Source organism: Megascapheus bottae, chromosome 20 (assembly GCF_031878675.1).
Source record: "Megascapheus bottae isolate mThoBot1 chromosome 20, mThoBot2.hap1, whole genome shotgun sequence".
Lineage (NCBI taxonomy): Eukaryota > Metazoa > Chordata > Mammalia > Rodentia > Geomyidae > Megascapheus > Megascapheus bottae.
In genome coordinates, this window is record NC_143528.1 from 40,396,976 (window position 1) to 40,424,333 (window position 27,358).

The following is a 27,358-nucleotide window of genomic DNA, read 5'->3' on the forward strand; positions in this document are numbered from 1 at the left end:
GCCAGTCCTGGGCTTAAGCTCAGGGCCTGAGCACTGTCCTTGGATTTTTCTCAAGGCTAGAGCTCTACCACTTGAGCCACAGCACCACTTCCAGCTTTTTTCTATATATGTGGTACCGAGGAATCGAACCCGGGTCTTCGTGCATGCTAGGCAAGCACTTTAACCACTAGGCCAAACTCCCGGCCCCTTTTTTCAATTTTTAAAGAGAGATGTGCAATGAAAGCCTCACAGACTCCTCAACTCCCAAAATACTTCCTTATACAGAAAGCCCATTGACCTTGCTTTGAAACAGAAATCAAGTTTTCCAAGGCAATTACCTCTTGCACTCCTTAAAATAGCAGCATTTTACCTATATGTTTGCCCCCTGCCGCGGGGGGAAGGCACACAGTTCTTTCTTGGTCTCAGTCTACCAAAATACTAGCCAGAACTTGAAGACGTCAGTCACCTCTCTCCACAGACTCTCCTCTGCCTGGCTGGATGCTAGGGGTATTGAACGCCAGCGGACTGTCATATCACAGTGACCACCAGCAAGGACAGCTGCTGCAGACCCTGTATTTCTGTCATGTGAAGCTGCTGCCCTTTTTGTTATTATGGCTACTGGGGGAAGGAGGGAACTTCAACAGTGACTAACATACACGTAGGTCTGTTGCCTTTCCCATTTAAGTAACTTCCACTTGATTTGGAAGTTCTCCCAAATCATACTTCAAAAAAACAAAAAAATTATGGAAACAGATTGTTTATATCGCAGAAAGCAGTCTGTTTATTCTACCCATCAGTCTTTCCTCGACAACTGGCTAGTGTTGCTCTTTTTGTTTACTGTGTGCTTAGATGAATTTTAGTATAAAACCTTTCAGATGAACCATAATTTCAAACAATTCTGGCTCCATGCATATTTCTCAAATGCGGGCCTTCCCATCCAGTGGTGGGGGACAGAGACTTTAAAAGAGAAAAACCAGCCCCTCTCCACTTTATTATATCCAAAGCCTAACCAAGTAGGAACACACAACTTCCATTAACTTGATACACTGTAGAGTATCTCCTAAGTGGAACTTCCCAAGCAACAAAATCTTGACAGCTTCAATTTCAATGGTTGTATAAGACTGGGCACCAGTGCCTCAGGCCTGTAACCCCACCTACTCAGGAGGCTGAGATCTGAGGATCATGGCTGAAAGCCAGCCTGGACAGGAAAGTCCACGAGACTCATCTCCAATCAACCACCAGAAAGCCAGAAGTAAAGATTTGGCTCAAAACTGTAAAGTACTAGCCTTGAGCAAAAGTCCAGGCTCTGATGGGGAGCTACGTGAGGACACCATCACTTATTCTAATGTTCATCTTCTGAGCCACAGGGAAGCCTTCCTGCCGCACAGGTCTGCTGAGATGGAGGGGAGAAGGGGATTGCCTATAGGCAATTCCTCCCTACACACTAACATTTTAATAAGGGGGAGACAGAGGAAGAGAAAAAGAAAGAGGGTGCTACTGCCACTGAAAGGACCACTTTACAAAAGTACCTTCCTCTAGACAAGCAGAAAGCTAGTGGAGGGTCTCCAGGTCTGCTCTACATCACTGCCCACGGATGCTGAGGGTGAGTGAAGGTCACACCAAGAGGGCAACACGAATGGTGTCTGTGTAAAAGAATCAACGTATTTCAGGATGAAATGGGATATTCTTCACAAGAAGAGGTTTTTCAGGAATCCACAGATCACAGTATAATAGACATGTATGTGTCAAGAACTGAAACAGTAAGTTGCAAATGCCAACCAAGGAGCAAAAGGACACACGTTGACCTTGGGGGGGAGAGAAAAAAATCAACATGCCTGATAATTACATCTTATTTAATTATAAAGTCTTTACCAGGTAAACATCAACCCATTTCCATACTACAGTTATTATGCAGACCTACTCAAATAGTAGAACCCAAAAATCTAGTCTACAAATGCTATAGGCATATTCAATTTTTTCCTTTTCCACAGTTACACTACAGCTATTTTTCACTTCAGCTCTGCTTTGATTGGCTTTTGTTCTGCAAACTGATTCATGAATTCTTTGTTGTTTCTTTTTCTATTAATCTTGAGGCACACTGTCATCCACCAGGTCTAACTTATATCAACTATTTTGAGATGCTTAAAATTTTGATTATATAATTTCCCTACTGATGGTTTATTCTTTCCTTTCAGAGTACCTTAAATATACAGGGCTATTTATAACTATTCAATGCTGCATTACTTATGACCAAATGATAACTTTGAACCACAAATCTTAACATCCTGTGCATGTGCAAGGGTGCTGCATCTCTGCCAGCTACAGTATCACACATAGTTCTCACACTGAGCCTCTAAGTTACAAGCTTCTTGGAGTGTCTCGGCACTGTTTCAGTATATTTGTAGACGAAACTCTAGGGCCTTGTCTGGGTGTGTAGGTTTGAGGTATACTTGCTGGTCCACTGTATACTAACAGCTCACCAGAAGCCAAACACCACAGGGCTCTTCCTCACCCCTTCCCCTTGGAAATCAAACAAGCAAACTGCAGGCCAGCTGGTTGCTAAAGACCCCCACTTTACACCTATTAGATGGCTTCTGCCCTTCATTCACCAGTTCTGTTTTTAGGAATCCTATCCATGGCACTGATTTCAACAAAGAATATTTCTGAAAATCAAGACACAATGATTCACTTAGGACTGATCATCAATTTTTTCAACATAATAAAATGCCTCTAAAACCCCTGATACGCCCCTAAGCACACATGGTAATCATTTGTGTTCATAGTAAGGACGTTGAAAGACTTCAAACGTCCTAAGAAGTTTCTAAATCAAAATAATATTCAAGGATAAATTATATAGTGTGAATGTCAAAAGTCTTCCCATAGCATTCCACATTTCAGATACTGTACATGGCAAGAGTATTTGGTTCATTCACATAAAAGACCCCCAAGACCGTTTAAACACTGAAGTTCTATTCAAATCATCTGACAGCTTCCTCCATATATTCCACCCTCTAAATTTAATCTGCCTATCTCTTAACTTTGATTCTAGCCTGCACTCTTTCTCCTGATAGACAACTGTGGTTCTCATCCCCGCCCAGCCACTGGTTGGAAGGGAAACTTGCTGAAAGCTCAGATTTACATTCTGAGGCCCATCCCAGAGCTTCTAGACCATAATCTCTTATGCTGGGCCCAAGTATCTTATTTCTCAGGTGATTCCAAAAGAGACCAGGCCACAGGTATCCACCATAGGAATACGGAGGCAAGCACAAGGTATAAACCCTGGGGCACTCACAGGGTGAAAGGTGTAGCTACCCTGAGAAAAGATGGGGGGGGGGGAGAGAAGAAAGCTGAAAATCATGTCCTAAACACAAATCCAGTGCTCAGGTTCTCAACCACGTAATTCACATCAGCACAAACACACACCATCTACTTGGAGACGGGAAGCCTAACCCAATCTGCAGGAGTTTACTTAATACTCATTAACAGTCATTTATTGGTATCTCCCTTGTTTCTTCAGGATAGGTTTTGTTAGCATTTTTTGTTTTTCTTTTTTTTTTTTCCAGTCCTGGGCTTGAGCTCAGGGCCTGAGCACTGTCCTTGGATTTTTCTCAAGGCTAGAACTCTACCACTTGAGCCTCAGCACCACTTCTGGCTTTTTCTAAGTATGTGGTACCAAGAAATCGAACCCAGGTCTTCGTGCATGCTAGGCAAGCACTCTACCACTAGGCCAAACTCCCGGCCAGTTTTGTTAGTATTTTTAAACTCTCAGATCCTACATCCAATAGAGCATGTAGCTATCAAACCTTAGAAAAGGTCTGATGCATAATAAATACTAATACACAATTTAAAAACTGACTCAGACAACGGTCCCAAGTGGACACTACAATCTCCACAAGTGAGCTAAGCAGCCCCCTCCTACCTCCTGCTGGCTCATCCCAAGCCTCTCGGAGAGGGCCTGTGCAGACACCAACAGTCCTAGATGTCACCTTTCTACCTACACATGTAGACCCTCTGATAATGTGTAATTTCCAAATTAGGCAAGTAAGATTAACCATAATAAAACAACTACAGTAATACTGTGTAACAGTAGTGACTTAAAATGTAATTGTTACTTGAAAATGCCATTTACTATTTTCAGAGTTAGCAGCTGGCTGTGGAATAAAATCTCAGATAAAGGCTGGGGAGGGGCATGTCAGTACTGACTGCAATGGCAAGAGGTATCTTTATACAAGAAGCAGGTCCCAACCTTCACTAAAGGTAACACTGCATCACTAACAGGTATTGAGGACTACAGAAATAGCATAGGAAAGATAAAGCAGTAGAGTTCTGACAAAAATATGGGGCCCTGAATATAATCAAGCCCCTGGGTATAACTTCAAATGTTAGTAGAAGAAGCAGTTAGAGAACACACAAGAGAACCTGCCTGAACTGGGGGGGTGAGGGGGAGGAAAGAGAAAAACTAATGTCATGAGAAAAGTAAGGAATCTAATTTAGAGTCAAAATGTAGTATGGTGTAGGAAGAATTTTGAATCCTGACTTCAATGGAACACTATCAGAGACAATAGGGAATGAGAATATGAAGTAGCTGACATGATTTTATAGAGTTAAGGGATAACTTCAAAGTTCTTGGGTGGGATAACAGCACAGTTGATGCATGAGGTAACTATGAGGTAACTATCCACAGGTATGACACTGAGATCCTGTCACAGACACAGCAGAGTTCCTTGATGTCACCAGCAATCCCAAGTCCAGGAACCATGTTAATAAACAGGCATCCAAACCTTCTGTTTTCTGTGGATGCTTAAAACTCCCATAGACTCCTCAGAAATACAAATTCCCCAGCCCAACTTCCTGGGCCTTCTGCACAGGCTGGAAATCTTTATGTAAGTAGTACAGTAAGCTATCCTAACATGGTCAGCGCCAGCTCTGAGGGCACTATGATTATCTTAAGCAACACTTAAGTAATGCAAAATGCCACATCCATCCACACTGGACATACATAAAGAAGAAAAGTCAAAGATTAAGTATCAGACATGCCATTGTCATAATATCCATCGACGGCTTTAAGCAAATCCTGCCTTCATAAACATCGACTCGTCAATGTTAAATAACACATAAGATAAATAATGAATAACAAAAGATAGACAACAGCGAACGCTCAGATTCCTCTTCCCCAAAAGGTATTAATCATGGTAAGCAATTTAAGAAAAAGAAAACTCCAAAATACATGGCTTTAACAAACACACGCATTGCTGTGAGGTTAAAATGACATTGTGCTTTCGTCTTCAGTAAAATGGTTCACTAACACCACACTGACAGAACTAGGATTACTTGGTGGGAATATAAACCATTGCAACACAATAGAAACCAGTACAGAGGTTTCTCAACTACCAAACAGTCCAGTGATATTACTCTTAAGTATTTATCTACAGGAATGTGAAGTCAGGATATAACCCAACATTTTTATTTTTATTTTTTGTTGGTCATAGGGCTTGAACTCTGGGTCTGGGTGCAATCCCTGAGCTCTTCAGCTCAAGGCTAGGGCTCTACCACTATGAGCCACAGCACCACTTCCTTAAGTCAGGATATAATAGAGATAGATACTTGAACACCATTTGCACTGTCACAATAGTCGCACTTCACAAGCCATGGGCACAGCCCAGATGATTCAAGAAAACTCAGTATAGGTACACTAAGTACCAGTAAGCCATAAAGAATTAAACTTTGTCATATGCAGGGAAACAGATGGACTTGAGATCATGATAAGCCAAGGTTCTGAGGGACAAGGGTCAAATTTTTTTTTCTTGTATGTGAATGGTAGATGCATATAAATAAACATATATAAACACACAGAGAATCCTATATACATAGACATGCAGAGAACCTGTTTCTAACTGCATGACTATCTAAAGGGATTAGAAAGGGAGGAAGAAAAGAAAATGTTTGAAGATAAAACAATACCACAATACAGTGTGTCTGAAAAAAAGCAGAAAAACAAGTCATTGAATGCTGGGAATGGGGAAAGTAAAGAGTAACAAGGTACTCAATCTGATTTAAACATTATATATGAGTAAAATACCACAGTGAGACCCCTTTGAACAATTAGCATATACTAAAAAAAAATTCATGTCAGGAATGTAACACTGGCTCTGGGAGGAGAAGGTATAGCGGTGAGGGGCAGACAGGGTGATAATGGGTCAAGTACGCATGAGAAAACAGCCCGCTGAGGCTTTCTGAGATCAGCTTGGGAAAGAGGAGAGGGAGGAAGTCTGATCAAGGTACATTATATGCACATATGGGCATGCCAAATGGAACCCTTCTGTACAACTAATCAATGCTAATAAAAACATTTTTTTTTAAACTAACATATATGCCAGACACCGTGACTCATGCCTGTAATCCTAGCTACTCAGGAGGCTGAGATCTGAGGATGGCAGTTCAAAGCCAGCCTGGGCATTAAAGACCATGAAATTCGTTATCTCCAATTAACCACTAGAAAACAGGAAGTGGTGCTGAGACTCAAGAGGTAGGGCAGTAGCCTTGAGCTGAAGAGCTCAGGGACAGCACATTGGCCCAGAGTTCAAGCCTCACGACCAAAAAACAAATAAATAAAAATAAAATAATATATGTAATTATCACTTTAAAAGTATAATTTTACCTGAATTACAAATTCAGTCAGCTGATAAACCAACAGATCTCTCAGGAAGTTTAGTCTGTCGATTTCATCAGTAACAAGTGAAATATATAAAATGTCCCACAGGTAGAAATGTGATTAAAGATAGTTAGAATGTATTATAGGAAGCCAAATGACACACATTAGGACTCAGAACTCTACTTGAAAAAGCTCCTTGGGAAATAGATTTTGTTTTTTTTAATTTAAATGTCCAAACCAGAACCTGCAACTCCTTTCTTAAAAGTGCATTCAGAACAGGATATCTCTAAAGCACAATATACTTTTTAAAAAGGGACAATAAAGAACAATCAACTTGATAAAGGAAACCAAAATCAGCAGTCATCTGCACCTCAAGCTAACTTTTTCCCTTCCTCCTTTCCTTCCCTCCTTCCTTTCCAATGGTACTCTAGGTAATAGTCAAGTCACTCCACTTTTAAAATATGGCTATGTTTTCATAACTTTCTGTAACGTTTTGAGAGCCACGTAAGAAATAAGAATGGCTGACCAGCACAACCTCAAAACACAGACGCACATACAAAACTAACTATCCCGTAAGAAAATGACAGTGCTGGTAAGACAGTTTCTGTTTGGCACAAGAAATCTTCCCAAAATCCTACACTAATCTATTAAGTCACCCTAATTAATTAATTAATTAATTAGGAGGACAGAAATAAAATGAATTCTGACACAAGCCCTTGGACTTCTTGGGTTTGGTGTCTTGTTTCTGAATCCCTCTGAAAACACCATGTGTCATGAATTGCGATTTTACTCTAAAGCCTGTCCATTTTCATCATGTTACTCTTTGACCATTCACTGTAAACATCATTTTTTGTTACAGTACATTCAAAAATGAGAAATAATTTTCAGAGGTGTTCTTTTCCTGATTCTCCTTTAGAAAAAAAAAAAATCTCTCTAAATTTAACTCTATCATCTTCTTAGCAAAGCTTCTATTTGCAGTGATGATTCCAAAGGGTCTTCTTGCCCACTTTAAGATTATTTTAATAAGGAAAAAAAATAAAGCATGGTAGTACACAATCTCAAATTCAGAAAGTTGAGCTGTGATCACAAGTTCAAGGAAAATCTGAGTGAGACCTTGTTTGGAAAAACAAAAAAAAAACAAAACTCATCCAGGCACTGGTGGCTTACACCTGTCATCCCAGCAACTCGGGAAGCCAAGATCTGAGGACCACCTTTTGAAGCTGTCCTGGCCAGAAAAGTGCCCCGGGACTCTTACCTCCACTTCATTACTCAAAAGCCAGGAGTGGTGCTGTGGCTCTGAGTAGTGGGGTGCTAGCCATGAGCCTGAGTTCAAGTCTTATAACCAACTTTAAAAAAAAAAAAAAAAAGCCAGAAGTAGAGCTGTGGCTCAAGTGAAAGAAGAGGAAAACGGGGAGGAAGAGGAGGAGGAGAAGACGACGACGACAACAACTCAGAGATAGCAGCCAGGCCCTGAGTTCAAGCCCCAGGACTGGCACACACACAGAAAGAAAAACAAAACCCCTATCTCTCATTTCCTTCTAGGGTTTTTACAGTTTAGTATTCTATGTTCCCATTTTTCTTTTTAACTTTTTATGTCAGGTAGATATCTACTGTCTTTTTTTTTTTTTTTTTTTTGCCAGTCCTGGGCTTGAGCTCAGGGCCTGAGCACTGTCCTTGGACTTTCTCAAGGCTAGAGCTCTACCACTTGAGCCTCAGCACCACTTCTGGCTTTTTTCTATGTATGTGGTACCGAGGAATCGAACCCGGGTCTTCATGCATGCTAGGCAAGCACTTTAACCACTAGGCCAAACTCCCGGCCCCTCTACTGTCTTTTTTAATGGGCAATCAGTCGCCCCAATATCACCTGTTAATTCTTTTTCCATTCACTTATTAGTGAATACCACCTTTACTGTATGCTGAATCCTCACAAACAAGTCCACTCCCTTCTAAACTCTATTCTCCACTCCTCTGCCACAATGCCATCAGAGACTGGTCTGATGTTGACACTATAGCACATCCACTTTCCCATAAAAGACATTTTTTCTTTCTACACATTTTCTTTAACAGTGAAATACTTTTTTTTGTCAGATCATTACTAGTTTTCCCTCACTAGTTTGGCCTAGTGGTAGAGTGTTTGCCTAGCATGCACGAAGACCAAGGTTCCATTCCTCAGTACCACATACATAGAAAAAAAGCCAGAAGTGGTGCTGTGGTTCAAGTGGTAGAGCTCTAGCAATTAAAAACAACAAAAGAAAAAAAAAACAAAAACAATGAAGCCAGGAATGGGGGTACACACCTATGATTCCAGTTAGTTATGAAGATCAAGGCAGAAGGTAAAAGACAAGCCCAGGTAGTTAGTGAGACTCCATCTCTAAAACAAAATATAGACAAGACTGGGAGAGAGGGGGTTAGCACAAATGGAGAGCGTACATCTAGCCATCTAGCATGTGTGAAGATCTGAGTTTACAGGGAAAAAATAAGGAAAAAAAAAAAAGCACAAGTGCATTCCCTTGAGAGAGCCAAGTCCTTTTTGACACTCATGTTTCCATAGTAAAGTCATTCTGTTACAGTGCTGTCACTGGACCAAACTTCACAATGAAATACTGCATCCTCCCTTTCCCAGCTACTCGGCACATTTCACTGTGGTCTGTGAAATATACCTGAAGCCTAGTTCTAAGTAGTTGCTAATCAGCCTCAGTCCCCCAAAAGACCCCCTGGAGCTTCAGGAGCTGTGACTGCTTGGCCACTGCCTTGAGTCTTCTCCATTTCTGTGAAACAGCAGGAGGTTCTATATCTGAATTCTAAAACACTGTTTTAAAATATTGGACATGAACAAAGACCCACACAGTGTGTGTGTGTCGGGGGGGTGGGGGGGGAATGGAGGGGCAGGTTGATGAGAAGGACCTTCAGCTGCCCCGTTGTGCTGCAGGGGTAGAGCCTCAGACCCAGGATGCCTAGGTCAGATCACCAGCTTCTGACTGTTCAGAATGATGGTGCTGTAAGAAACGTAAAGCACCTTTTCTTTTTCTCCATTCAAAGTCACCTTCCATGCCATCCTATCCAAGGACACTTGACCTTCACTTTAGAAATGGCCAGTACTATGAAGAATTGACCTTTCTCTTTTACTCTGTGAGGCTGGATTCCGCCCCCCCCCCCCCCACACACACAGAAAATTTAAATTCCAAGGGAGATCAAGGGATGACTGGTGGTTAGACTTGATTCTGGTGAAAGAACTGTTGCTTCCTAACAGGGCAGAACTGCTAAGGACTCTCCAAAGGTGGCACAGCAAAGGAAGGACTTGCACGCAACACAAGATACAAACTCAATCTTACAGGTATCACTGTTCCCTCCAGGAAAATGGTCTCACTTCCTGGTAACCAGAAGCAAAGCCTAGAATGACCCATGGTACTGTTTTGAGTGACTCAGAAGCCGGTCAGCCTTGGGAAGAGCACCTGACAGCAGTGCAAACAGAGCAACACAATAAGCTACATGTTCAGTACTGACTTCCAGTAACTCCAAGCTCTAAGGGAATCTTAATCACGTACTCAGGGTCTCCTGAAGCAGGTTCCAAATACCAAAGCATTACACACACAAGTACTCCTCCATGCTCTGAGATTGGCCCAGCCAAAAATATTGTCTTCCATTCTGTAAAGCCATGTGCAGGAATGGCATGTCAAAATATTACCATCCTGATAAAAAAAGATGGCACTTGTACAAGTGTACCACCTTAGTGTCAGGGGCAACAAAATTCTTAAGTGGGCACTGTGCTTTGTCCAAGCAAGCCTCAAATAATTTTACATTTTTCAAGAAGGACAGAAAAAGCATGTAAAGAGACTGGTTTCCCTGTCTTGGTGGAATTGGCTTTGACAAGGTACAGCTTCCCTGACGTCTTTTCTTAGAATTGTGGCCCGAATCAAATGATGCAGCAACTCCTAGGCCTTAGCCTTGCTGCCATGCGATCACATGAAACAGCAAAATTTGACAGCATGTGCAACTAAGGAGACAACAACACCCCAAAGGATCTCCAGTAAAAGCTGGATTGCTATGTGCTTACTCCTGTTGACAGGCAACTGTTTTGTCAAGAAATAAGAGCAAGAAAAGAACAAACCCCTTTCGCCAAGGCTCTTCCATATGAATGCTTTCAGTGAAAGCACCCTGCCTGGTACCTGCAGGTTGGAAGGGTACACCTTGCTTCTGGAGCATCTCAAGCAAAGCCAGTATACCAGAAAATAGAAAAACACAACAACAAAATCCTGCCTCAGGAAATACTTCTTTTCAAATGCAGCACTGTAGATGAAATAGCTTAGCTGAATTAGCATGCTTCCAATACCTTCTCTCTCAAGGTATTTGCAGATTTATTCTAATCTTAAGAATAAAAAAAATTAAACATGATAAAAATCAAAGACATCTTCATAACACACATATATATGCCACTACAGATAATAAGATGTGTGCAAACATGGGACATACATATACTACATATAACACACACACACACACACACATGTGAATACTACTACACGTTGAAATATAAATGAAGATGGAGAGGCAGCTAAGTTTAAAGGGACTTAACGCTACTTAAAGGTACTTACAGTGTACCGTTCAGTCTGTCCCAAAATGTGCAGTTCTACTTTCCCCAAACACAATTAAAGTTCAGATCATGGGGATGGGGAAGAGACCATGAGAATTCTACTTAAAAAGACTGCAAAACAACTTCAGCCTCATTATGTCCCAGAAGCTTACTGCCAATAAATATAATGGGGTACATAAAAAAAATAATTTGCAAGAATTTCATCCTGATACACACATTCCTCTTGTCCACACTCAGAAGTCTCAGATATGGAGACAGGGTCCGGGTTTGCTCCCCAGAAGCCTCCTTAATAAATACATATTGCTAAATTCCCCAAGCACTTCAAAGGCTCTTTCCCTCTCCCTCTTAACTGCATTTTACCAGAAGAGCCTGGGCAAAAGGCATTCCCCATACCAAACGCATTACCTTGGATTCAGTATGGAACTGGTGAAGGGAAGGGGATCGAAGACTTAGATACCCATTTCAAAACTTTACTTGACCTCAAGTTATGCTCCAAACAACCAAAAGGTGCTCCATCTGCACCACTCCTATTTTTTCCCCTTCTCTATCAGCAGGAAACAATTCGTCTGCAGACAAATGCACCTTGGTTTAACCTGAGCACCAGTAAACAACTCAAGGGAAGGAAGCCAGGAAAATCACCCAACCACCTCCGGCTCCCTTCTCCTTGTCAATTTCTGATGGCAGTTTTCGCATGCACTCTCCTGGTTACGTTTAGCCCTTTGTTTTCTCAAGGGTTATCAAGATTCAACGTGGGATCTGAACTTTGCTCACAGCCAACCCGGGCACACGGCTGTCATCTGGTACACGAGGCCACAGGAAATCTCTTGGGAGTGGGGAGCCAAGCAGTGCGGCCTCGTCTTTCCACGTATGCGCCTGCATCTACCTGCAGGGCTGTCCCCCTCGTCTTCAGTGAGCCTGTCTCCCCTGCTTCCCGAGAGGAAGGGAGGGCTGTGGAGCTGGTCTTGGGTAAACAGTTGTCCCCAAGGCCAGCGCAGGGGCCCAGGGGGCCAGCTCGGCTCTTCCTAGAGGCTGACAGCGACTGAGACCACACGTTGGCGCCATCACACACCACCCAGTTTATTATTACTGTTATTATTATTATTATTATTATCATTTTTTACCTGTCACTAAGAGAGGGGCACGGCTACCTCCGCAAGTCATTTTCTGCAAGAGGGGACGGGGCCGCGGCACGAAGGGGCGCTCGAGTGAGAGGTGCGAGGGCTGCTCCGCAGGCCGCGCAGGCTGCTGCGGAGGGCAGAGGGGATGCAGGGGAACGCCGACTGCAAACAGCCATCAGGTGGGCTCTGCCCGCTCCAGGGGCAGCGCCGACGAGGGCTGGCGCGGGAGGCAGCGGAGGGGGAAGGCCAGGTCCCCTCACCCCACCCCACCCCACCCCCAGCGCGATCCAGGGAAGGCTGGCGACCGGCCAGCGGCTGACCCGGGCCTCCCAGGGCCAAAAGGCGTGGCCGGGCCTCGGCGGGGACGGCGGGCCGTCGGCAAGCCAGCGCTTCTGGAGGGGGAGGGGGGACGATGGGGGGGAGGCGGGGGGAGGAGGAGGAGGACGGGACCCCCCCACACACCCCCCCACCCCGCGGCGCGCTTACCTCCACACCTGCCCCATCTGCAGCAGGTGGATGACCGACTGCCAGATCCACACGGACAGGCGGCACAGGCGCTGCGCCCCCGGCGTGGCCGAGCCCCCCGCGCCGCCGCGGCCGTAGCCGGCCCCCATCATGGGGGGCCCCCGGCTGCTGAGCCCCTCCACGGCGCCCAGCCCGCCGCCCGTGTAGTCCTGCACGAACCAGCGGAAGCTCAGGCTCTGCACCAGCAGCGACGGCACCAGCACGAAGAACAGGGTCAGCCCGAAGCAGCCGTAGTCCCCCTTGCGGTAGTAGTCGAGGGCCAGCCACAGGTCGGTGCCCACGTCCCCGAAGAACACGAGCAGCGCCAGCACGATCCACAGGCAGTCGAGCCACGGCCGCTCGGCGGGCGAGGGCGTCGGGGGGCGGCGGCCGGGGCCCGCGGGCGGCGGCGGCGGCGGGGCCGGCGGCGGGGCCCCCCCGTCGGCGCTGGCGGCGGCGCCGGCGGCGGCGGGGCTGCGGCGCGGCCTCCGGCCCAGGAGGGAGCGCAGGCAGGCGGAGCGGCAGCCCCAGTAGCACGAGGAGGTGTTGCAGCAGTGGCAGATGTGCAGCGAGCTGCTCTCGCCGGGCTCCGCGCCGTCCCCGCCGTCCCCGCCGCCGCCGCCGCCGCCGCCTCCGCCGCCGCCGCCGCCGCCGCCCCCGGGCTCCCCGTCCTCCTCGCCGCCGCTGCCCACCGCCTCGTCCAGGTTGTGCAGCTGGGCGAAGCCCACCCCCACGCCACCGCCATCGGATTTCGCCGCCATCTTGACTCTCTTCCCAGCTCCGGAGGTGGGGGGGCGGGACGGGAGGGGGGGAGCAGGCAGGGACCGGGGAGGGGGGGAAACGAGTGGCGAGGAAGGGGGGCGGGGAGGCGCGGGCGCGCACGAGCGGGGGGCGGGGGGAGCGGGCCAGGGAACCCCTCCGCTTCCGGGAGGCTGACGTCACTTCCGGGCGCGTCCTCCAATCGCACGGCGCCCCGCGCTCCCCGGCCCTGCCCTCCCGGCCAAGATGGCCGCCCTCCTGCGCCTCAGCCGCGGGGCGGGGGGCCGGGGGGTTCGCCCCGCCAGGGCTCCCCTGCCCCTCTTCCGTTGACCCCGAAACCCATCAGGTTGACCCCCCGGCGCTTCAGAACCCCGCCGGGCCGAGCGGGGCGGTCCGGAGCGGTCCCTGGAGGGGGCAGTGCCAGCCGTCTCGGGGCCCCCTTCCTCGGCGGCGCCGCGCTCGGCCCGGCTCCGCGCGGAACGGCCGCGGGCGGGGGCGGGGCCTCGGGGGGAAGGGGCGGGGCCGGCGCCAGCAGGGGCCGGCCGCGTCACTTCCGGGAGCCGGGATGACCTCATGCTGGAGCTGGACGCCCCCCCCTCCGCCCCCACCGGCGTGGGCGCCCGGCCGCCTTCGTGTTCCCCGCACACCTCACCCCGCCTGTCCGTGTGGAGCGGCTCTCGACCCCGCCACCCCGCCCAGACGCCCGCCCAGCCGGCACCCTGGCCCTCCCCCGCCCCGCACTCGGTGGACCCCGCTTCCTGCCCTGCCCACGGGCTACTGTCGTGTGTCCTCGAGGGTCCACCTCCCCCTCAGCCAGGAGCCAGCCGGGCTGTGCCGTCGTCCCACAGTGAGCGCCCAGTGCGACTCGCGTGACCTTGGGTGCATTCCCCGCCCTGTCACAGTGCACACCAGTCAGACTCTGACCCCTGGGTGGCCCAGGGTGACCCAGGATGGCTCAGGGTGGCCCAGAGTGACCCAGGATGGCCCAAGGTGACCCAGGATGACCCAGGATGTCTCAGGGTGGCTCAGGGTGACCCAGGATGGCCCAGGGTGACCAGGATGGCCCAGGGTGACCCAGGATGGCCTAGGATGACCCAGGGTGGCTCAGGGTGACCCAGGATGGCCCAGAGCGACCCAGGATGGCTCAGGGTGGCCCAGAGTGACCCAGGATGGCCCAAGGTGACCCAGGATGACCCAGGATGTCTCAGGGTGGCTCAGGGTGACCCAGGATGGCCCAGGGTGACCAGGATGGCCCAGGGTGACCCAGGATGGCCTAGGATGACCCAGGGTGGCTCAGGGTGACCTAGGATGGCCCAGAGCGACGCAGGATGGCTCAGGGTGGCCCAGAGTGACCCAGGATGGCCCAAGGTGACCCAGGGTGACCCAGGATGACCCAGGATGTCTCAGGGTGACCCAGGATGGCCCAGGGTGACCAGGATGGCCCAGGGTGACCCAGGATGACCCAGGGTGGCTCAGGGTGACCCAGGATGACCCAGGATGTCTCAGGGTGGCCCAGGGTGGCCCATGATGGCCCAGGATGACCCAGGGTGGCTCAGGGTGACCTAGAGTGGCCCAGGATGACCCAGGGTAGCCCAGAGCGACCCAGGGTGGCCCACGGTGACCCAGGGCGGCCCAGGGTGACCCGGGATGGCCCAGGATGACCCAGGCTGACCCAGGGTGGCTCAGGGTGACCCAGGATGACCCAGGGTGGCCCAGGGTGACCCAGGATGACCCAGGGAGGCCCAGGGTGGCCCAGGATGGCCCAGCCAGTGCTCACCCCAAGCCCTCCCAAGCTGCCTGGCCACTGGAATGTGTGAGGAATTGTATGGGTGCTAAGGCTCTGTGAGTAAACATGGCTGGAAGTGACTGAAAATGTTATTAATGTGCTAGGTCATTAAAATAGGTGCAGGGGACGCGCTTTGAACTTAGCTAACAGATTTCCTAAGTGAAACATCGCTGAATGGATTTGAATTATAATGATCTTGCCATGGGAGTATATCTTAAACCACATAGAGCAAACCATGGTTCCAGTGGTTAACGAAGTGAAATGAACATTTTGAAAATTTGAAAAAAATAAAAATAAAAAGGAAAGGAAACAACAGGATTTCCTCACTGACCTCTATAATTTTCAAATGTAAAACCTCTGATTCCACCTACTTCTCTTAGTAAAATTTTATAAGAATAAAGTTCTTCAGAATGGTCAGAGGACACATTAGTACTATTTGCATGGCACTGAAGTTCTGAGGGAAAAAGTTAACTTTGATAGTCGCAGATAAGGATACCATATTGTAGGACACAACTTTTCATGAGTATATATGCCAAGGTAAAACCTGTAAAACCTGAGAAGGTACTTGCTTTGACCCTGACATAACATTTGAAGGGGTGTGTGTGTGTGTGTGTGTGTGTGTGTGTGTATGTGTGTGATTCTAACTCTTTTGTTATTAACTTGTTGTTGGTGAGGCAGACTCTCCATATATAGATACCCCAGGCTGACTTCCACCTACCTGAGACCCTGGGATTATAGGCATGGGCCACCTCACAGCTTCAAAATCTACTTTTTGAAATAAGCATATAGTTCTTACTTGCTCTGGCAGTAAAGCCTAGAGCTCACAGGTTAACGTTATTTTTACATGTACATAAATTTCTGTTCTCTTCTTGAATTTGAAATAATGATGCCTTAAGCAGTCTTAAGTTTGGAGTTCCAGTGCTCCTGTTGGGATGGCAGTTAACTTGAATAACGTGAATAATGTGGGCAAGGTAACCTTGAAATCTCAATTTCTATCTTTTGATTATAAGAACAATAAGCAGTGTCTTCTTTGAAAATTTGCTGATCTGCAATTTATACCACCAGATATAGGTGGCAAAAGAAGCATTAACTTTTTATCATTGCTACCATTATTGCTATTGTTATGATTACATAGTACCAACATATGTGCTTAAATTCCATTAAATATATTTGGTATCTCTAATAAAGAGTTTTTGAAATACTTCTAAAATATAGCTGTAATTAGCTTGTGCTTTTAAATATATTTTCTCCATTTAAGCTGTGAGGTTGTGCAATGAAATACAAAGGCAGGCAGTAATGGCATATTTATGACTCCTAGTTCTCCATACCTTGAAAAATCATAATCCACTAGGGAAATTAGCTAAGTAAATTATACTCACTAAGACTGACAAATGAGATTATGAGTCAAAAGTGTTCATCACTTGATATTTCAAGCAGATATGTAAGATTCAAAGGTTGTCAAGGAATTTCAACTTTATATTTGCTGGTAAAACAACTTTTTATCTTTCTGTCTTCTTTGGAAAATGGACAATCAAAAACCAAAAGGCTCTAAAATAGAATCAGTTGCAGTGATTAATAAATGTATGGGGAAGGTGAATGTGACTTTGTTCAAGGCTGAGAATGGTACTTCTTTTAATCCAGAACTTGGGGGTGATTAAGTCTACTGAATAAGTCAAGCACTTAGAAAAATGTTAACACTCAATAAATACTGGATAAACAATTGAGTTGGTTCATTTTCTGGGTAGCTTCATAGTTTTTGTGAGAGTGTCAGTCCTGGGGCTTGAACTCAGGGCCTGGGCTCAGTCACTTGAGTTTTTGGGCTCAAGATTAGCATTCTACCACTTAATCCACAACTCTGTTTCTAGCTTTTTGATGGTTAATTGGAGATAAAGAGTCTCACAGACTTTCCTGCATGGCCTGGCTTCCAGCTGCCATTCTCACATCCCAGCCTCCTTAGGAGCTAGGATTACACACAGGAGCTACTGACAACCAGCAGATCTCTTTTTTGCCAGTCCTGGGACTTGAACTCAGGAGCTGGGCACTGTCCTTGGACACTTTTTTGCTCGAGACTAGCCCTCTACCACTTGAGTCATGGTGCCACTTCTGGCTTTTTCTGTGTACATGACTCCAGGGGATCAAACCCAGGGCTTCATGCACGCTAGGTGAGCACTCTAACACTAGGCTACGCTCCCAGCCCCTCAGATTTTTTTTTAAGTCCCCAAATTGTGATTTCTATATTATAATGTGTATCTTCTATAAAACATCTCATTGGCACATTACATAGATATTTCCAACTTAAATAGGATTAAGTGAAAATAAATGTTGCCCATTGACCTGCTTTCCCTCTACCAATCAGATTGGTGACCTCTTACTTGTCTGTTTGTTTGTTTATTTATTCAAGTGATAGAGATTGAACCCAGGGCTTCAATGTGCTAAGTACATGCTGTACCACCCAAGCTATACTCGAACCCCAGACAACCTTCTCCTGACCTTCAGGTGGCCTTATGCTATGAGATGAGATTCAAATTCTTGCCTGAATTTGGAAGAATAATGCCTTCAGTGGTTTAAGCATAAGGTACAATGCACAGGTTTTGATTCCACTTTCCTAAAATGTAATATGGGAATAGTGTACTCATCCAGGCCTACACCTCTGTTCGCGGTGGCAGGTTTTTTCCCTAACCATTTATTATTTAATCTCTTCCTTCTATAGTTTAATCCGTTGACAATTTTGGCCCTTATAGTAGCCACTTTATATTGTCTGGGGAGCCAAACAACAGAGCATGTTGTATTCACATGGATACTAATACTAAATATATTTTTAAGGTTTTGTGAGTATAGTAGGTAACATTAACAAAGAAATTGTGACATAAAACTTAGCTATTTAGAAACCTTTAGGGGTTTTCTTCCCAGTTCTCTGCTGTTTTCAGAAAGAAGGGGAAAATTAGTGTCAAGCGTTATTGTGTATTAACACTCTCCCAATTGTTATTCCTCCTAATATTATGACAATCCCAAAAGACATAGGTATTAGTTCTTAATTTTAATAATCTCAAAACACCCTCAGTTCTCCCAAATGACTTAACCTTTGAGTCACACTCTTGAGCGATAGGTAAACATAGGATTGAATCAGGCAGGTATCATTCCAAAATCTATGCCACCTACCCTCACATGATTTAGGCCCACGAAGCTAGTGACAAGATCTAAGTGAAATGAAAGTTACTGTCATAATCACAGGAGGGACTGTTACATTGCCAAATTGAGGAGAATGGACCCTTGAATTCTTACCAAAATAAACAACCATTTTGAAAAGGTTTCCTTATATGTTCTTAATAGGATTTGAGCCTGAAGGAAGTTTTACAGCATTAGGTAGGTATTGTCCTCATCAGTCCTGTGGTTAATATGTTACTAACTTCTGTAGGACTTCACTAAGTATTGCAGAGTAAACTCAGAGAACCCATTATCCTTAGAAGCTGCATTCCTATATTTGATGCTAAAAACTGAACCCATCAGCAAGCACTCTCATACACTGTTGGTAACACAATCTCTATATGGGGGAAGTAGACACTATCAACGTTTAAAATGCAGTTACTGCTGGACGATGGTGGCTCACACCTGTAATCCTAGCTGCTCAGGAGACTGAGATGTGAAGATCACAGTCTGAAGCCAGCCCAGGCAGGAAAGTCTGTGAGACTCCTCTCTCCAGTGAACCACCACAAAACCACAAGTGGCGCTGTCACTGAAAGCTCAGGGACACCACCAAGACCCACGACTGACCAAAAACATGCAGTTATCCTCTGGGACAACAGTCCTAATGGGAATTTAGTTTACACATGAATTTGCATGTGTCAGAAAATGCATGTTACTCATGTAGCAATATTATTCATGTAGCATTTTTATAACACAAGAAAAAATGGAGGGGAAATACACCTAAATGTCAGCTCATGAGAAACTCTTAAATACAATATGGCATTCACACAACAGAATATGATACAGCGTTGTTGAAAAATGGTAATTTTCCTTACAAGGATATAGGAGTTGCTGGAGGTTTTATTATACAAAAAGGGCAAGGTACAGGATAATATACCATGCAAACATTTTCTTAAGGCAGGGAAAAGATTGCATTTATTACTGATTCCTATTTGTTTACATTTGCATAATCAAGAAAAATACCTATGGGTGTTGGTGGTGGTAAGGAGAAATTGTGTGGACAAAATCTGGGATGGAAAAAAGATAATCAAATTGGGTGGAAGTATACAGCAGGGCAGGAAATACGTATGTGCTTGCAGTATCCATGGTGTTTAGGAATGAGGGTCAGTATATCTGTATTTTTTAAAGGTTTGTCTCTAAGACCTAGTTATAACTGTGACATTTGTGAATCGATTTAAGAAAACTTTTCTGGGCCTTCCTTATATATCTATCTGTTACACTATCTAACAATAATGAACTTCATTCTTCTTCATTATTATTCAGTAATGATCAATATGCCATTTCCAGGAAAAGTGATTCTGGATTATAAAGATTTGTGTTTGTCCTACTACATGACCTCCAAATTTAACTCCTTTCTCTAGTCCTCACCAAAAATTCAAGATTTGATCAAATACATACTTAGTCTTTTGGCCAAAGTAATATGGTTGGCTCAAATGAAAAAAAAAAAAACAACAGTTCAGTCATTTGCAGTTATTACACCTACAGGTGACTTTAGACCATTATCGTTATCATCAGCACAACCAAGAAATGGGAAGTCAATTGCAGTGTCTTTCTCAAGTTCTTTGTTTTTTTTTGTCTGATGCCAGTCCTGGGCTTGAGCTCAGGGCCTGAGCACTGTCCTTGGACTTTCTCAAGGCTAGAGCTCCACCACTTGAGCCTCAGCACCACTTCTGGCTTTTTTTCTATGTATGTGGTACTGAGGAATCGAACCCGGGTCTTTGTGCATGCTAGGCAAGCACTCTACCACTAGGCCAAACTCCTGGCCCTTTCTCAAGTTTTAGCTACTTGTTACAGTATTTCAGACTGTGGCAGACACTAAGTCTAGGTAAATTCAGCAAGTGTTTATTGAAAACCTACTGTCCATAGAACTTTGATATAAAGAACTATGAAATAATTTCTGGTAATTATGATTAATGGAAGACAAAAGCAGACACCTACAAACATGAATTAATGAGACAAAGTTATAAATTAGTCATAAAGTCATGTTAAATTTTACAGAATACTTATTTGATTTTGTGAGTACAACAGGATTTTATCAACAAATATTTTTAAGTTCCTGATGCTTGTCAGACACAATGCTCAAAAGCCAATTTCCGTCTGCTGGTGTACCGCAGGTGCTGTATGCTTTCAGGTCATGATCAAATTATAGCTTCCTCTAGATCTTTCAATTAATAAAACTTTTGTAATCACAGGAGGCAGGCTGTGTATGAAAAGTTTGGTTCTGTCGTACATTTCTTTTCTTTCTTTTTTTTTTTTTTTGGTCTGTTGTGGGGCTTGAACTCAGGGCTCGGGAGCTGTCCTTGAGCTTCTTTGTACTCAAGTGAGTCAGAGCACCACTTCTGGTTTTTGAGTGGTTAATTGGAGATAAGAATCTCAGGTGTGGGCCGGGAGTTTGGCCTAGTGGTAGAGTGTTTGCCTAGCATGCACGAAGACCCAGGTTCAATTCCTTGGTACCACATACTTAGAAAAAGCCAGAAGTGGTGCTGAGGCTCAAGTGGTAGAGCTCTAGCCTTGAGAAAAATCCAAGGACAGTGCTCAGGCCCTGAGCTCAAGCCCAGGACTTGCAAAAAAAAAAAAAAAAGAATCTCAGGTGTATCACTCTTTTCAGGGCCTAGAAGCAAACTCTCTGGGCCTCTCAAGAACAGTGGTGATGTAATACCAGGAAGATTATGTAATATGTTCAGAGGGAGGAAAGAAATGGAAATGGGCACACACACAGCAGTTGCTGTGCATGCAGAGCATTAGATTCCTGGAAGAAGAGAAAGATGGGAGTGGAATTGGTGCTCATTTTTGAAGATTCATAAGTGTCAGTAAGCTTTTATCATAAAAGTGACCATATCACCATTGTGTTTTAGAAAAATAGTTTTGAGGGTTTGGGGGCATGGCTTGTTTGGTAGAGCATTACCAATAAGTGAAAGCATTAGGTATTGAGTTTCAGTCCTGGTTTCAGACTTAAAAAAAGAAAAAAAGGGGCTGGGAGTTTGGCCTAGTGGTTAAAGTGTTTGCCTAGCATGCATGAAGAAAGACCGGGGTTCGATTCCTCGGTACCACATACATAGAAAAAAGCCAGAAGTGGTGCTGAGGCTCAAGTGGTAGAGCTCTAGCCTTGAGAAAGTCCAAGGACAGTGCTCAGGCCCTGAGCTCAAGCCCAGGACTGGCAAAAAAAGAAAAAAGAAAGAAAGAAAAGTAGAATTGATAACTGTGGAGGCTTAGAGCAATAATTGACAGCCAATAGTGATCTTGAAGATGACTAATTAGCTGGCGACTCTATATTCACTATTTAGTAGAAAAAGGGAGAAACTCATTTTCTGTTGGAGAAAAAAATCCTCTTCTGAAACAGATTAATTTTTCCAATCAGAATGAATTGTCATTTTAAACATTAGCACAATAGTTGCTTTTATTCTGTATTTCTTTTCCTCTCGTGAGTTTCATTTTATGATTTTCTAAATGAAACCCCTTTGGGGGCGCATGCTTGAGGGCTTAAATTTTGTATAATACAATAATAAGTCACTCCTTCCAGGAAGTCAGCACTATACAATGCTCCACTTGGTTTTAAAATGTCAGCAGAATGCCAGCTTGCAGTTAATAGAGTCAAGCATGATCTTTGAGAAGAAATCTCAACCAGAGCAACCTGCCGACTAGGGTTTTTTGTTTCAGTGTTCCCGAGTGCTTTCTTGATCATAAAGGGGGGACTTCTGCTGGCTTCCTGCCACTGCCCACCCCTCTAGCTCCATCTTTCCCCTGGGTGTGGGCAGGACCTATGTCTCTACCCAACCATTGGAGATGGCTAAGGAGATGGATTCACCCTTCCCACGTACACTGCCTAAGATGTCTTCCCAGCCCTGCCTGAGGCTCTCTCTTTATGGCCTTGAAGTAGCGAATGGCAATTGAGAAGTCCCATGGGACAGGGAACCTGGGGGATTTCCCCTGGGACTAGGGGTGGGGGAGGGGCAGCCTCCACCATCAGCCAGCATAAGGTAAGAACTGCACCAGGGTACAGTTAATCCTGTCAGCAACCTGAGTGGGGGAGAGTTCTTCTCTTGGCTGCCCTACAGGTGAGATGACATAGGCCTGTGGGACCGACAGCATACATTGTTTTGAGTGACTCGACTCAATACCAAGTTCTACAGCAGCTGAAAATGAATACAGCCTCACAATCTAATCCCAAACCCAACAACTATAGTGCTTCCAAACTGGACATTTCTTTCTTTTTTGTGTGTGGGTCATGGGGCTTGTACTCTGCCTGGGCACTGTCCCTGAGCTCTTCAGCTCTAGGCTACCACCCTACCCTGGAGCCAAGCCCCACTTCCCATTTTCTAAAGGTTAATTAGGGTGGCTTTGAATCTTGATCCTCAAATCTCAGCCTCCTAAGTAGCTAGGATTACAGGCGTGAGCCACCACACCCGGCTCTGGAAATTTCTTGAGTAAAACACAAAATGTTTCAGATTTTGGAGCATTTCAGAGTGTGGATTTTTAGATTTGGGACACCAAACATATAGCATCTGTGTAAACATTCCCCAAACAACTCTTGAACCCAAACCACTGCTGACCCCAAGGGTTTAGGATAAGGATACTCAAACCTGAGCAGCATGTGACTAGACTTCGTTCCCCTTTCAGTAGTTATTTGGAGTTGTATAAAAACAGAACTAATTCACAGCCAGCAATGACTCTAAATAACTCGGCTATCTTGATAGACTGAACCCCTCTCCCTCCATACTGGCCTTCCCTTTTGTGCAGCTTGGATGGAAATGGAGACAGAACAAATATGATGAGCTTCCCTGGGCATTTGGGAAGAGGAAAGATGTGACAGGTACAAAAGCAACCTTCACCACCGTTGTGGTGCCCAGCCAGCCTGGATGCTCATTGTGACGTTCCTAGACCAGGATTGGCAGACTCGGGAGGTCTTTAAGGAACATCCGGGAAATTCAACACCACTTTTGGTGCTCCACACCTAAGGTAGATTCACTTTATCATTATGTTTGTTAGCTGTATATACATGTGTTCTTTTGCATAGATAGTGTAGAGCAAAATGTGGCATAAGCATTAGGTTCATCCTAAGGTACTTCTTAATTATTTAACCATTCCAGGGCTATCATTTCCTAGGGCAAGGCCCTGCCATTTAAGGGAGTAGAAGATCAGTTCAACCCTATCTCTCCAAATAGAGCAGTTCTCTCTTGGGGGCTGTCATTCACCTGGATTTTTTGTGGTCACCCATCTTTAGTAGCACAGGGATCATCAGAAAAAGATGAGAGCAAAGAGAAAAACAAGCAGGGATAAGAGAACAGACAAAGAAAACCCAGCTGAGAAATTCCTTTTAGAAAACCAAAGAGGAGAAAGACCTGAGAAGAAGGAAAGCAGGGTTTGGTGGGGTGAGGAGACAGGAAACATTATACATAACCAAGACAGAAATACTTCACACACCTCATGCAAATTAGGTACCAGGAGGCTGAGTGGTGCACGGAACTGGCATTTGGGGCCCACCCACCACGAGCTCTTTTAGGCATGCCTGCAGACACGGCCATCACTGAATCACAGGCACAGCTCCATTCTGTCACAGCTTCCACTATCGAGACCACTGAGTGCCTTCATTTCATCGTGTTCAGCCAGTACCACGTGGATGGGACCATCTTGTAGGTGCAGTGTGCACAGAATAGGTGACCCAGCAATGCAGCCCAGCTTTGTAGAGACTCCCAGAGCAGGGGTGAAGCAGAAGAGAGACACAAAGTAAACCTTCTTAAGTCATGGTCCTATATTGAGAACCAAAGACATGAGCTGGAACAGGTGGATGCAGTGTATATGTGCTTGAATCCAAAAACCTTTAAACATCCTCATTCTGATCTGGTTCCCATCTGAAAGTCTTACCAAGTCACTTTCACACATTTCATTTACCTCCCTGCTTGGCCTTTGAATACACCGGTGTTTGCCTCCTCCTGCTGTAAAGAGCTGCATTTGATATTGTTTTATCACCGTCAGGTGTGCAACAATTGCTAGCATGGCAATATTCCCAACAAGATCAATCATATCTTTTTGAAATAGCAGGTGCCAGCTCCAGTTTTTTTTTAATGTTCTCTTAGCTAATGCTGATTGCCTTTGTTTCTAGAACTACATACTAGATGGATAGTTTTGATGATTTTCCCAAAATGATCCCTAAATCTTTTTCTTGATCTGTATGCTAGAGGATTATTTTTCTGCCTAGATATGTCACTGGACCGGCCTCCTTGATCTCCAATTAGTTATTAGTTTGTCTCCGTTAAATATACTTGTCATCTTCTGATCAAAATCACAAAAGTCTGAAAGACTTTTTCATTGCTTTCATTATTTATTGTTGAGCTGTTCTGTCTCTCATCAGCTGAATTATTAGCAGATTGAGAGATTTTATTTCCAGTTCCTTCCCAAGGTTCTTCTCTATTGTGGAATTCCTTTGTGCAGTTTTCCAGTATTCATGCAGATCTGAACATTTACAACAAAACCTAGTGTAGCCAGTCTTTCTAGAAAGCATAAACGAAGTAAGAAATATATTCAATGGGTTTGACCATTCTCATGATGGGATTTGAAATAATGTGTTCTAAGAGAGATGCATTTTTAAAAGAAAAAATGGAAATGAAAATCGATGCCTTATAAGCTAATACAGTAAAAATTTCTTTCTCAAGCCCTCCTGCTCCAAGATTCGCAAGCCTTCAGTCCTTTCAGTGATAAGACTCTGATATATTCTCAGGATCAACTTGAAAAGACTACAATGATTTTTAAAAAAGGAAAAGAAAAAGAAAAAGGCACGGTTTTGATGGCTTAGACAACAGAGATCTACTTCCCCATAGTTCTGGAGACTGGAAGTTCAAGGTCAAGCTGGCAGCAGGATCAGTATCTCCTGAAGCCCTTTTCCTTGGCTGGTTAGACAGCTATCTACCACTGTCCTTGCACGGTCTTCTTCCACAGGTATCTGTGTTTTGAGCTCTTCGCTAAATATACTGGATTGAGGCTCACTCTAATGGCCTCACTTAACTTTGTATTGTGCGGTGCCCAAGGTAGAAAGATGTTGTCTATTTATTTACAGAGACAGGAAAACATACCTAATAAAGAGTTCTCTCTGTGCCACACATTGAGTCAGGAGGAGCTCAAAACACACACACACACACACACACACACACACACACACACACACACACACCTTCTTCCCTAGAGAAAATTGAGATGCAGACAAATTAAAAGCAACTTTCTAATAAAAAAAATACTTTCCTGGGACTCAAAATATATGTGTACATTGTATAAAACTGTTAACAAAGAATGAGCTTGAGGGCCAGGAGTTTGGCCTAGTGGTAGAGTGCTTGCCGAGCGTGCACGAAGACCGGGGTTGGATTCCTTGGTACCAGATACATAGAAAAAAAGACAGAAGTGGTGCTGTGACTCAAGTGGTAGAGCTCTAGCCTTGAGAAGAAAAACAACAAACCAACCAACAAACGACAACAATGACAAAAAAAAGAAAGAAAGAAAGAAACAAGGACAGTGCTCAGGCCCTGAGCCAGCCCAAGCCTAGGACTGGAAAAAAAAGAAGAATGAGCTTGAGTTTTGGTCTTGATTGGAGTCAGCAATAGATATTCTTGATATGGAACCAAGAAAAAACTGTGTGTGTGTGTGTGTGTGTGTGTGTGTGTGTGTGTGTGTGTGTGTGTGTGTATCTGTCTGTGTCTGTATGTGCCTGTCTGTGTGCATGTCTGTATGTATTGATCCTGGGGCTTGAATTCAGGACCCAGGCACCATGTCTGAGCTTTATTCCTCAAAGCTAGCATTTGAGCCACAGCTCCACTTCTGGAGCTTGGTGTAGAAAGAATCATCTTCACTGGTTTGCTCCTGCCACACTCTTCATAAGAATGTGCATGAGCTTTTGATTGTCTCTTGAGTCAAGTTAAACTAATCATGAGTTTTGAGGTTTCCTACTAATTTATCAACAGCCTTCTCTCTCCACAACTTCAGGTCCATTTCCTGCTCTGCTAAGACACATACTGTCTTCCTTTCTGTTCATCTATGGAGAAAAGCAGAAATCACACTGTAGTTTCCTTAAGAGAAAGACAAGATACCTCTTTGAAAACCACTACTAAAGATTATCTTCTAAAGCCTCTCTTGAACTCTACTCAAAGTGGCTTTTTAATCATCAAGTATGCATCTGTTTCTTTTCTTGGGTCTTTTGCCTTTGACTTTGTCTCTACCATTTTTGATTTGGTTGATGGAACAAAACCTAGATTTGAAACCACAACCTTCACCAGCGATTGCGTTCGTTTCCTCACCATCCTGTCTGTGAGATGGACTCAGTTTAAGCAGGGTTGCCTGCCCACTCCCCCCACCCTTCCACCCCCTCCCAAGTCAGTGTGACAGGCTGCCACAGAGAAAAAACTTTGAATGAACTCTGTGAGTGCCACACTACCCTGAAAATTCAAGAGTGTGATCATTATTGAGACTATTTTGTACCACCCCACTAGGAATAGCTTTATTCATCCTGACGTTCTATAAACAGCTTTGCACCAATGAAAACGTTACTATAAAACAGTTTAAACTGCTTTGCATGGACAGTGATACAAAATTCTTATGTGCCATTTAATACTATTATTTCTCTCATTATATTCACTCCATATCCTTTTTCCAAAAGGATTAAGTTATTTATAAGCTATATGCCTAAGTTCCGTACCTTTCCTCTAATCAGCTATGCTGTGTAAAGTGGAACCCATTAGGGAGGCTGCTGAGCTAGGCCAGGGGGTTATAAGAAGTAAGAATCC

The 27,358-nt window shown here is 44.8% G+C and overlaps 1 protein-coding gene across 4 annotated transcripts in view; it reads right to left on the bottom strand.

Moving 5' to 3' along the window:
* Positions 1-14,072, bottom strand: part of Xkr6 (XK related 6) — a 142,999-nt gene extending 128,927 nt beyond the window's left edge. The window contains exon 1 of one of the 4 annotated variants that reach the window (XR_016538950.1): positions 13,025-13,081. Coding sequence is in view for 1 of the 4 variants with exons in the window: in XM_090353690.1 (XP_090209816.1) it covers positions 12,827-13,605 (779 nt within the window). In the remaining 3 variants the exon portion in view is untranslated. Of the gene's footprint in view, positions 1-12,343; positions 12,454-12,826 lie in introns of those variants that run through there. The other 3 variants (XR_016538949.1, XR_016538947.1, XM_090353690.1) reach the window with 3 other exon arrangements.
* Positions 14,073-27,358: the final 13,286 nt, after the last annotated feature.